The 12,786-nt window shown below is 44.1% G+C and overlaps 1 protein-coding gene across 1 annotated transcript; it reads left to right on the forward strand.

The window, feature by feature from the left end:
- Positions 1-290: 290 nt before the first annotated feature.
- Positions 291-12,439, forward strand: POFUT3 (protein O-fucosyltransferase 3). Its single transcript, XM_074812645.1, has 5 exons — positions 291-419; positions 2,488-2,691; positions 5,193-5,469; positions 9,635-10,470; positions 12,215-12,439. The coding sequence occupies exons 2-5, from the start codon at positions 2,611-2,613 to the stop codon at positions 12,437-12,439; spliced, it is 1,419 nt and encodes a 472-aa protein (XP_074668746.1). The 5' UTR covers positions 291-419; positions 2,488-2,610.
- Positions 12,440-12,786: the final 347 nt, after the last annotated feature.

A 12,786-nucleotide genomic window follows, 5' to 3' on the forward strand; every position in this document is an offset into this window, starting at 1 on the left:
AAAAAAACGAAAAAAAAGTTGTTATGCTAACAGCTACAGAAATCAGTGACAGGGACGGATTTATTTTCGGGGGTGTGTGAGTTCTTGCAGTGCGGGACTTGCAGAAAGATGCGGGGAGTGATGGCGCTCTCAGGCCGATTAGCCCTCTGAGTTTCCTCTTCAGGGCCAGGGGACCCAGAAAAGAGTCGACACCCCCCCCACCCCGCGGCTGGCAGAGCTGGGCGGAGGGAAGCGCGGATCCGCCCCGCCCCGCCGCGGGGCGCCGCGCAGCACTCGTCCAGCGCCCGTCCTCCGCCTTCCTCCGTGCGCCAAGTAGGTGCACAAACAAAGTGAAAAAAACCCCCACCAACCCACCCCAATCCCCCTCACACCCAACCAGAGGGGAACGGCGGCGGTGAGGCGGGAGCGACTTTCTCAGGGTGAGTACAGCGGGGGGCGCCCGGCTGGACGATGCCCGACAGACCGGGGAGCAGTGCCGCAGCTGCAGCCCCCAGGGCTGCGGGACAGGCTGAGCCTCGGAGAGGGAAGGGGCGGCGTTGTGGGGACAGGCTTAGCACCGACTGGGATGCTGAGCCCGGAGAAATGCAGAGAGGCAGGGCTCTCCTTCCTGGAGAGGCGGCAAGGAGAGCTGGTTGGAAGTTTGGAGGGAGCTGCTGCTCCAGCAGGACAGCCGGGGGTGGTGATCTCTTTCTTCCCTCAAGTCCTCAGGGCCTCCCTTTAGTGTGACCGAGCTGGGAAATCGCTGCAAGGTCAGCTTTGCCCGCGAGGTTGGGACAGAACAGAGCCTTGTGTGGCCCACTCCAAAAACGGATCTCATCGCACGACTGGGTAGAAGTACTGAGTGTTGGGCGCTGCAAATGCAAGAATGAAGCCATGACCTAGGGTAACACCCAGGTACAGCACACCTACGGTGTGGGCAGTTCCCCCTCTAGAATACCTGAAAATGTGACTATTACTAGACTTTTACCAAGGCAGGGCATAGAGGGGCATTCAGTGGGTCATTGGAGTCTTATTCTTTGCCATGCAGAGGGTGAGATGTGGTATTAAAGATACTGTTCTGCTCCAGGGTGTGCCTTGAGTAGATTTTCACCAACACAGCTGTGGGCTGAATTCAGCCCCTTCCCCGCCTGGTGCCTTATTTTGGCTATAGTGCAGGAGTCACAGAAGATGCAGAGGCTTTACAAAAGATCCTACCTGATTTGCGAAACACTCAGCTGGCAACCATGCACTTTTGTGCCACACAAAATCTTCAAAAGCACCTGTCCTATGCAGGGCAGAACTCACACAGCATGGTTTCATGTGAGGTTTTACTGAAGAGGCTTTTCTGATGGTCACTAGGAAGAGAAGAACTCATGTTGCAGTGGAAGCAGAACCAGGATCATTCTTTTGTCTCTAGCTGCCAGTGCCACAGACTTAGCACTATGGCAGGCAGTAGTTTTGGGACCCATCCCTCTTTGTCAGGGACTTTGTTTTAGAACTTTGTGAGTTAGATTAGGATAGGGGGAAAGCTGGCAGGTGCATGCATGTGGAGACAATATAATCACATACAACTTTTCATGGAATATCAGCCTAAATTACAGAGGGCACATCTCTGAAAGAGATGTTTTAAAATAGCATTTTATTAAACAATTTTTTCGTATGTTTCTGCTCTCTGAGCTTTTAGAACGCACACATTTCCAAACTTTACTCCTCTGTGTTGAAAGATAAAGTCTTACCTTTCTCCCATCCTCTTTCTTTTTTTTTTTTTTTTTTTCTTTTAAGACAAAGGTGGAGTTTGCACCAACTCCTGTTGTCAGGAGTTGGGATTTTCACACAGTAACATCCAGCTTGCAGCAAAACAGTAGGGCTCTGTGAAAGCTAAAAAAAGCATTGGGGAAGAGGAAGGGTTATTTGAGGAGAGTCAGACTGGCACAGATGTAGATTACAGGGGAAGGGAAACGTTAAATTTAAATGTTTTCAGGTGTGGAGAGAGTTCATCTGTGTGCTGTATGATTATTTTCTCTATGTATTGGGCTAGATACGCTGGTGAACATAAGTCCCAGAAGACTGTTGTGTAGTAAGTCCCAAGGCCAGATAGTTGTGTGCCTCCTCCAGAAGCATTTTCAGGGCTTGCCCAGGGAAGAAGTGTCTTTCATCACTCAATCTGTTTGTGAGTCAGCTGAAAAGCAGCACAGTTTGCCATCTGAAACTCAGGAAAACGGCTGCCCTTCCCAGACAGGACTGAGCCAGGCCCATCAGTGTCTCTACGCTGACTGCAAGGATGAGAGTATGTGTAACCTTGATTAGAGAGGATGCCCAAGTCCAAGATGACCAGAGAGAGAGTAGATGCCTGGGGCTGTGCATGAGAGAGCTGTTTTGTGCCGGCTGCCTTTTGGGTAGCTGTTTCAAAATGTGGCTCTGGCGTCTACAGAAATCTATGGGTAGACATCAAGATAACCATTGAGCTTGAGGAGCAGTCTTTATTAATGCTGTACCTTTTTTCAGCAGTGGTCACCATGAAGATGAATAAGGATGGAGTGGGAAAGACCTGCAGCAAAGGCCGAAGACTTTAAACATGCTGGCCTTCCTAATGCCTAGCTGTAACTGCTCTGGAAGGCCTGGCAGTGCAGCATGATTAGGATGAGGAGGAAGAAACTGTGGGCATCTTGCTTCTGCTTTGCAGCTGCCTTTTTCCTTGTGGTGACGCTCCAGGTACAGGGGCAAAGGGAAGGGGGATGCATGAGATCAGTCTCAAAGTATGACACAATTCTGGCAGATGAGAGAGAGCATTGAAGACGACACATTTTCCATGCAAGTCTGTGCTTTAAGAGTAGTGTTTAAAGAAACTCTGTCAGCAGCATTGGCCAGGTGCTAATAGCTGACTCCAGAAGTGACATTACACAAAGAACACCTTTCTTGATTAGCTCCTCAGCTCCTGGAGAAATTTCTCAGGAGTGGTATGCCACACCATGCCATGTTGTATTGCCTCCATCCAGCACTGCCTCCGCTGTTCATGTGTTTGACCTCATTAGGCAGGGAGTCAAGGCTGGACCCATTTCATACTAATGTGGCAAACAGACCAGGGAAATCTGAGCACATCAATAAGTGGAAATCTGTCCATCAGTCCTGACTTAAAGGCCATTCTTACCATTAGGAAGTCCAGTAGCTGGTCAGTAAAAAAATGCATGAGAGAAAAATCAATGTAGAGACATATTAATTTGTGGCTGGTGCAGGATACCCTAGATTTTTGTTAGAAGAGAACAACTTTTAGACAAATTGAATCATCCGTGGCTGGCAGTCATGGGACTGTAGGAGACTTCAGTCATGAGAGGGTCAGGATCTGCCCCAGAGATGTCTTGTGCTTGGGCTGTGCTCTGAACTGAGGCTCTGGTTCCTCAGGTAACTCCCAGTGGAGCCAGCAGAAGGACCTCTGAAGCTCTCCCAGGCCAGCTGCCTACTCCACATTGGAGCCATTTCTTGGGGGCAGACACTGATGCTCAATGGTCACTTTCAGTTCTGTTCCCCTGAACAAGACATCCAAAGGTGATATGGCTGTCTTAGCATAGGAGCAATGCTAGCAAGTCTTTAGGGCCTTTGTTGGGAGGGTCTGTGACTTTGCTGCACCTCCACAGCTAAGCAGGTTTGGAGCTGGTTAGAGCTTCCCTGTGTCTAGCTGGGATTCTTACCTGGGAGTGTTCACTGGATGGTGACTCTTGGTGCCCTAATGCCGGGACTGCTGTAGCACATGAGCTGTCAATATAGTTGGAATGTATCAACCCCCAGCTGTTCAGAGAGAGCTGCTAGAAGTTCTGTGCAAATATAGAGACTCCTTAAATTCCGCCAAGGCAAAATCTGTAAGCAAAGAAGGAGCGTGTTCCTGGAGAAACCTGGACCTGAGGTAGTTATAGACTTATCTCAATTATATTGCTGCAGTTATATCTTGTCAGGCTATTAGATATATGAATCTTTTCCCCAGCTAGTATCTTGTCCACTCACCAATGTGGGAGTGTTTTCTGTATTTTTCCGTACAGCTGCACTTTGCACAGCCTCCTGGGTGTGCTGTCCCAGTACCCCGTGTTGCACAGAGCCTATTTAGTCTCGCTACAATCAGTGTGTTTTGTTACACAGTGAGAGTGAATGACACAGCAAACAGCAAAATGGGTATGTGCATTAAAGCTATCAGGGAAGATAAATGTTTTTCAAACCACTTAATATAAACAACACTCTCCTGCTTCCCAATATCCTCCTTCATAGTCATCCGATAAGTGAAAGTGCTGTGGCCAAAGCTGTCTGGTGGGTTTGAGTTCCCCCATCGTTCTTGCAGCTGTTCCTGAGGTGGCATTATGCATTGCCTGTGAAGGTGCATACACAAAAAGCCATTTGCATGGTATCAGGAATGTCTTTGCCCCACTAAAGCTAAGAGCAGGAGCTATGAATCCTGTGGCAATACCTGCTGGCACCATGCCTGTCACTTTTCTCAACAGACTTCTCTGCCCCATGACACTTTTATGGCAGGTACTACCTGTAGAAAAAAGTTGTGGCTTCATGACCACCAGAAATCCCACATATTTTCTGGGGACTTCTGTCTCATGGCTGATGGTGAGCAGTGTTAGAGACTTCTCCTATGGGTGGAGAATTTTTAAGGTTCCTCACAGTGTTTCAGATATGTAAATGATAGTTCATACTAGTAGGTCTTTCACTTCTCTGCATACAGATGGGATTTTTTCCTTCTACCTAGGCATGAAGTTGTAGTCACATTGTCTTTAAGACCTGTCAGCACCTGGTTTATTTAGTCAGTGGCTTAAAAATTAGTAGGGGTGAGTACAGATGGTTGCACAGAGACATGAAAACTTCATGGGTTTTTTACAGCTAATTTCCAGAAGAAACCTGGCTACAAAAGGGCTGATCTTGGTTTTGTGCTTTTTTTCCAGGGAGAAAGCAGAATTTGTGTTGTTAAATCATATGTGATGTGACCATATCTCAGTACAGAAATGTATTTCCTGCCTCCTTACAAAGTCAAATTAAAGCTTTTGCTGTTCTGACATAAATCAGCTGGATGATAGCTGCAGTCAGTGAAATGCATCCGCTTTGCTTGACAGAAACTTCACATGCAGACTTAGTTAATGCTTGATGCTTAAACTTTTGATTTGTCAAGCAGATGTCCTGGCTAATGACAGTGATGTGCTGTGATATGTATGTTTATTTCCCTGAAGGTTGTCACTGAACTGGGCAATTCAGAGAATAAGGTGGTAGTAATCTCCAGTTTACACAGTGGGCCATTGGAGAGACATGCTTTTCAGTTTAAGAAGCAGGAACTTCACAGTAGCTTGAAGACAGAGACTGATGTAAATCACTATCCCGTCCTGCTCTGGTGGTCTCCCCTGACTGGAGAGACAGGGAGATTGGGTCAGTGTGGAGAGGATGTTTGCTTCTTTACTATCAACAAGACCTACCAACACAATCAAATGACAAGAGCATTTCTGTTCTATGGTAAGGATCTGTTTCTTTTTAAAGGAGTAACTTTCCTTCCTCCCCACTTATTTTCCTTTAGAGATTAAATAATCTAGGTGGCAATTACTGAGAGCAGGAGACTTGCACAGCTCATCGTGCTAAACTTTGTCTGGTGCTGAATCCCATAAGTAGAGATCCAGAGATGCACATTGTCTGTAAAAGTACTCTGAAAACTGACCGGGCACATCTGTGGGATGACTGTTGCCTTGTCTCATGCTGCTCTCTAATCACATGTGCTCCGTGTTTACGGGAGAAGAGGTATTTTCCCATAGTTGCCAATTCATGGAAAGACGGTGTGAGATCAAGCCAGCTTTTTTCAGTCTTCTGGTGTGTCACCCCTAGCAGAGGTTCTGCAACGTTTTTGTTGCACTTGTGCAAGTCTTTTGTCTTAAAATAATGCCCTCACTGGTAACTGTGCAGCTCCACTGCCTCATGTGCCAAGAGATTGCTAGCAGACTGTAAATGGAAAATAGTGAAAGAAACCTATTGATTCTGCACAGAGAGCAGCAGCTAGTGCAACTTTCTGAGCTGGTCTGGCTCTGCTGCCTCAGAAACTTCCCACTGTAAAGTGAGTCTGAAAACCACAAAAGATGCATCTTTTAAAAGTAAGCCTTATTTTTTTAATTTTGTTCTTTTTTCCTAGACAGTTGCTTTTCAGAGAAAAAGTGAATTTTAGATGGAAAAATAAAGCCAAATGCTTTTCTCTGACTGGCAAATTCAGTTCTGGAAACAAAGCAAAATAAAACAGAATCCTGAATCTCATTCACTCAGTCAGGATACAGGTGAACTGGAAATATAGGAGAGAATGGCCTTTAGCTTGGTTGTTAACATTGAACCAAAAACTTCTCAACACTAACCTTTTCAGACCTCCAAGTACATCAGCTTTGTCACTTGACAATACAGTGGTCAAGCATGAAAGCAAAGGAATAGCAGCAAATGAATGAGAAGCTGACCCAATTAAAGACAAGGAAAGCTGGGTTTGCATCACATGAAGGCTGTAAAGTCTGGTGATTTTGGTCTCTGCTAGTAATTCTGTTTGTCTATTTCAGCAGTAAAAGGTCTATTCATTTTTAGCAGGCTTGTAGAAGGTTAACAGAAGGTTAAATTACTTGTTTTTAAAGGACTATTTGTACTGAGCAAAAGACTCTCCCTGTAGTTTTTTCTTTTTCTGGTGATGCTAGCTATGAACTGTATAAAGACAAGTGTCAAAATATGCAAAAATGTTACTTTTTTTTAAACCACAGTAAATAATCTCACAATGCTAAAACCTGCAGAAACAAGGGTCATAGATGGTATCAAAGGTGATAAAAATGCTGCATCAGTACAGAAAAGCTTCTCTCTCTCTCTCACACCCCCCCCCACCCCCACCCACCCACCCACACCCACCCCCTTGATGCGCTGCGCTGCAGTCCTGCAAAAAGGCAGATTTCTGAATTCCACAACTTCCTTCTAAACAGACTGCTGAGTGAAAACTTGAACATCTGCATTTCCATGCTAAGGTTTGATTAGGACACCATTTTGCTTTCCAAAGAAACTGCATTAATTTCCCCCTAATACTTGGTCAGTGAACTAGTCAAGAGAAGAATGATCCAAAGATTAGGCAAAACAGTATGCAAAAATACGGGGTACAGATATTTGCCCGCCTAGGAACACCTTCTTTTCTGCAGCTTGTCCTGACTTACTGTCCTGGTCTGGGAAGCCCCTAGGTGTACGTGATGTCAAGTACCACCATCTCCTGTCTGGAGGTGAGATGTGGCATCCACTTGCTGATTTTGCCTCTGCTTTTGGTAGGGATTCCCAGCTCCACCTTTTCAGTGTCACATACTTCACAGAGTTTTCTGTGTAGCATGAGCTACCAATGCAACTGAATCAGCATGAACTGGATCTGGTGCCATGCTGTCAGAGCCTCATGGGGTTTTGTTCCTAAGGGAGGAGGATGTCTAACTTTTCTGTGCTGGGGTGTTGAGTCCTTGGATTATGAATTCTGAATGAAAGATGTTTCCTAAGATGCAGAACATCTCCTGACAGCGTCTGTCTTTCTCTTCTGCACTTTGCCACATATCGAAGACTTCCTGATTAATAGCTTGGAAGTTGAAATTGCTCATAATTGTAGTCTTGTTGTGCTTTTTTTATCCCCTCATAAGCTCCTTTAGCTCCTTCCTCTCATGGGATAGAGAACATGCTGATGTTATCTTCCCTTTAATCCTTAAAAGCTATTTGTCTTCTTGCTGGATTGAGGTTAAGTGTTATATTAGCATCAGTCATTCTGATGTGCTCTGATCCATAGTGTATTTTTTCTGTAAGTTTCTCTTTGCCTAATTGTCTCCTTGTTTAGTAAGTTTTACGTGTTGCATTTTTGTCTCTCTCTCATCCCTTTCATTGTCTCAATCTTTTCTGCATTTTCCTTCTCTCTTCCCTGCAATACTATCTTAAAGAGGGAGCAGCCGTGCGAGAGACAGAGCTGAAGTGCTATGGTTTCAAACCACAGCGTTTCATTATTGTCTATATGCACTGCTGCTTCTCTTCTGGGCATCACTTAGAACAAAGTGTTTTCAAAGCCAGATAGGCCTTATAAGCTTCCCTGTGAGAATATGATTCACTTTCAGTTTTCCTCATCTTCTTGTATCACTATAACACATCAAAAACAGAGGCAGCAAATAGCATTTTGCATTTTTCAGTGAGTGGCACAGCCCTTCATCCTTTTAGTGTTGAGGGCTTGGGACTACCCTTCAGTGGAAAACAGAAGGTCAAATACCTAGTAGCCTTAAAAAAACTCACCCGATGCTCTTGAAGGATCTTGTGCTATAGGGAGTCTTTATGTTACTGGCAACTAACATCTATCTTCACTGCAGTAGTGAAGTCTTATTTTGGTTTTATAAGGTCATCCTTGGAGTCATCTTGGCAGGCTAGTGCAGCTGCAAAGACCACTGGGCATTTTTTTTCCTACTTTATACATTAGTATTTATATCAAAATTCTGTGTTAGACTTTTGCTTGCTCCCTCTTTTTTCCTGTTAGTGGTTTAGGTCAAGTGTAGAACAGAGTGAAAAATTACAAGTGTGACTGGGATGGTAGAATAACTTGTCCAAAGAGAAGGGATTTGTGGTGTTTTCTGAACCTGCTCTTCACTGTTTCAGTTTATGAACCTCCCTTGTTTGACAATACCAATGACAATACAATGACAAGTTTTGTATATTCAGTGCTTGTACTTAAGTAAAACAGATACAGTTACAAGACAGTGAGGAAGTGTCTTGATGAAGATTTGCATTTAATCTGCAGTAAGGCTAGTTGTATGAGTGTGTTACAGCAGTACTGAAGGGAGAGCAAGGGTCAGATTCACAAGCTGGTATTTTGAATTCAGTTCTGCACAGATCAGCCTTTGAGAAAAGGCTTCTAGGTTTGTCCTAAAGCTTCCACCACATCTTCCCTAAGTTGTTCTGGAGGCTCACTGTCTTCACAGGAAGATGCAAGAAACTGCAGTGCTCTGCTTTTAGAGTTTACATATGGTTCTTCTACTATTGGCATTAGTTTGAGGAGCCATCTTCTGCCAGAAGCTACTTCTTTGTGTATCTGATAGGCAGCTCTCTTTGATAAACTAAATAGACTGGCTTCCAAAGCCTCTATACTACAATGTCTTTCCAAGACTTGAAGTCATTCTTGTAATTTTTCTCCTTAACCCTGTCCAACATTTTAGCATCCTTTTGTTGTTTTGCTACTAGAACCAAATTGAGCCCTGCAGTAACCATTTCCTTCACATCATAGATAGAGGGAGTACCATCTGTTCCCCTATTTACAGAAATGGGATTATTAAGCATTTTATTAGTCTAATTTCAGTGCATTAAAATGTAAAATTCCTAGTGAGCCTTTGAAATGAGAGGCATTTAAACCAATATGACCTTAAAGGAAACCATTTCTAATATTAACTACTGATCCCCATTCTCTAGATTCTTCTGCTGCCAAATTCGGTTTTGTCTGTCCTAACACTCCTCTTTTTGCATGAATTGCTTTCTTTGCAATACTGCCTTGTAATGTCATAGATGCAATGGCTGTAGGGCTGATATTTAATTAAAACTAGACTTCTGTGTCATTGCAGTTAGTGTTGCATGATAGATAGGGCCAGATTAAACACTGTTTGCTTTTGTCTAGGTACTGACTTCAGTATAGACAGCCTACCCCTCCCTCGTAAAGACTATCATGATTGGGCCCTTTTCCATGAAGAGTCGCCAAAAAACAACTACAAACTCTTCCACGAACCAACCATCACCCTGTTCAACCACACTGCAACCTTTAGCCGCCATTCTCACCTACCATTGACCACTCAGTACCTTGAGGGTGTAGAAGTCCTGAAGTCATTGAGGTACATGATCCCACTGCAGGTGAAGAACAGCCTGAGGAAGAGGCTTGCACCACTTGTATATGTGCAGTCTGACTGCAACCCTCCTTCTGATCGGGACAGCTATGTGCGTGAGCTGATGTGCCACATTGAAGTAGACTCTTATGGGGAATGTCTGCATAACAGAGACCTTCCTCAGCATCTCAGAAATCCAACTGCCATGGATGATGGGAACTTCTATAAAATACTGGCACAGTACAAGTTCATTCTTGCTTTTGAAAATGCTATCTGTGAAGATTACATCACTGAAAAACTCTGGCGACCGCTGAAGCTGGGAGTGGTACCGGTGTACTTTGGGTCTCCCAGCATTGTAGACTGGCTTCCTAGTAACAAAAGTGCAATCCTGGTATCCAGTTTTTCACATCCTCAGGAGCTGGCCCACTATATCAAAGCACTGGATACAAATGACCAAGAATATGAGTCCTACCTACAATGGAAACTGAAAGGGGACATTTCCAACCCAAGGCTACTTACAGCAATGAAGGAACGCAAGTGGGGAGTGCAAGACAGCACCCAGGATAATTACATTGACACCTTTGAGTGCATGGTGTGTAACAGAGTGTGGGAAAACATCAGAAGGAAACATAAGGTACACGTGACTTTGTCCTTGTGTCTCAGAGAGGCTTTAAAATGGCAGTGGGCTTAGATTTGTCCTAGGAAGATTGGTTACCAGATTTCTGGCCAGCCTACAATCACTGGTACTGCAATGCCATTGGGTTGTGCATCGTCATGTCAAAAGGTGTTGGCAAAATATGTGGGTGCACGGCCAAAGCATGTGTTCCTCATACTGCTGCAGTGCTTGAGCTCATACACAGTTATCGTTGAGCTGGTGGTCATTTCAGCAGAAGGCTTAAATTGTTCAGGGAGGAGGTTTTTATCTGGCTACAGAAAGTAGCCTAACTTGGTGACTTCCTTTAGATGACCTGGAAATTTTGGAAACAGTTTGCCCAGAGAGGTTGTGAGATCTCTGTCCTTGGAGGTGTTCTAAGACTCAACTCAATACTGCCCTAGGCAATTAGATATGATTAGACCTTTTTGGAAGGGGGAACTGGACTAGATGATCACTCAAGATCCCTCCTGACTTAAATACTTTATGACTGTCTGGGTCTGTGTATGTGTGCGTACATTCAAACCTGTAATGACAACATGCCATTGTCTGTAGCCACGTTTGATGACTAAACATTGAAACATCGATATTTAAGACAGGTTGTGTGTTTGTGAGAAGAACTGGACTTGTTCCTCCTGGTCTAATCCTCTTGAAATTATGCTGATGGAGACCAGCTAGAAATGACTGTCTTGTCAGGAAGCCCAGCACTGAGCATCCCAGCAGTCTTGCAAGGATGCCAGCCATGACATCAGAAGGCCATTTCAAAGGCACCATCAGTCTCCCGAGGCTACTAGCTGTGGTGGATTTGGATGGTGTAAACAGAGCATTACATAGAATTAGACTGAAGCTTAAAACTCTCACCACATATATTTCTGAATTGATAGATACTCATTTTAATTGCCACATTACTTTAAAGTTTCCAGATTTACATACTAAGAGTCGGTAGCCATTTTTTAAACTCTCCACAAGCTCACGTATCATCATGAATCAAAAAAACCCTTTTGTGTCCAGTAATGGAACTGGTCAATGGCTTTAGTATCCTACAGCTCTCCTGTATCCATTAGCCCATGTTTTAGCTGGTCACAGTCTGAGCAGTACACTATGTGGTCAGCCAGTAGAAGGGAGATGAAGAACGCATTTGATGTTACTAAGGTGAGCTGAAGTGATAGGGAAGGCAAACTGGTAAGCATTACATTTAACCAGGCTTTCCTGTTTGAATCTGGTGCAAATCTGGACAGATGTCCTCTCTTTGAGTTAGGAATACAGCCATGGAATGGTATAGAATGTTGCATACAGATAATCCTTTCCCATGCTTTTGTGTCTCTCTAGTCAAGGTTATGAAGACCAGTGTGCTCTCCTGGTCAGATTCATGACTTGTTTTTTGTCCTTAAAAAAATATCATTAAGTGTGTACATATTTAAGATGGAAACAGAATATAATTATGAAAATAGAACTCTTTGCCTTAGAATTTCAGTTTGGGTGTGCTGGTGCTGCTCATACGCAGCCAGACCTGATCTGAGACTCAGGATTTTTTCAGCATGACTGGTCTTGTCCTAGACATTTTGGGGACAACTTCTCCTCTGACATCCATAGGGACATGACTAGAGCCTGTCGTGAGAAAGAAAGCGTCACTGACTTGCTTTGATAGTTTACTAATGGCATAGCACCTTTCTTCTCTGTCTGCCGGCGTCCCTGAATAAGCCTTTTTATTTCTCTCCATTGCCAGGGATGGCTGCCCCAGAGTTGGAGGGCTCAGGTTAATCATCTGAGCTGCCCTAAACCGGAGGCATTCTGGTTCTCGTCTTCAAACCACAGCTGGACTTCTCTCCAAGAGATGTGGATGCCAAGCTTTGAGCAATCCAAGAAAGAAGCCTGGGTGCTAAGGAACCTGGTGGAAAGGAACAGGAATTTTACAGCTCAAGAATTTTGGATGCTTGTATTCAAAGAATAAACATATCAACCTGTAAAACAGAGTGAGCTCTTCAGAGGAGTGTGTGGAATTTTCTTTTGTAGGTGGCCTTATCATATGTAAGATTGGGAGCCAGAGGAAGTAGACCTGTAAGACTGAATTTATGTTCAGTGCTCAAGGGGTACTAAGAAGTGCTAAACAATAGAATCACCCTGCCAGGTGATATGTATACATACATATATTAATTTATATTTAGAATGATGTTATTCATATTAATTGGCATTAGTTCAGATGTTTGAACATTAAGGCACAACTTGTCAAGGTTGTTAAAGCCCAGTTTTAAACACACAGTTAATTTCCATGGATGGATGGATCTCCCTCTATCTTTG

Source organism: Strix aluco, chromosome Z (genome assembly GCF_031877795.1).
Source record: "Strix aluco isolate bStrAlu1 chromosome Z, bStrAlu1.hap1, whole genome shotgun sequence".
Taxonomy (NCBI): domain Eukaryota; kingdom Metazoa; phylum Chordata; class Aves; order Strigiformes; family Strigidae; genus Strix; species Strix aluco.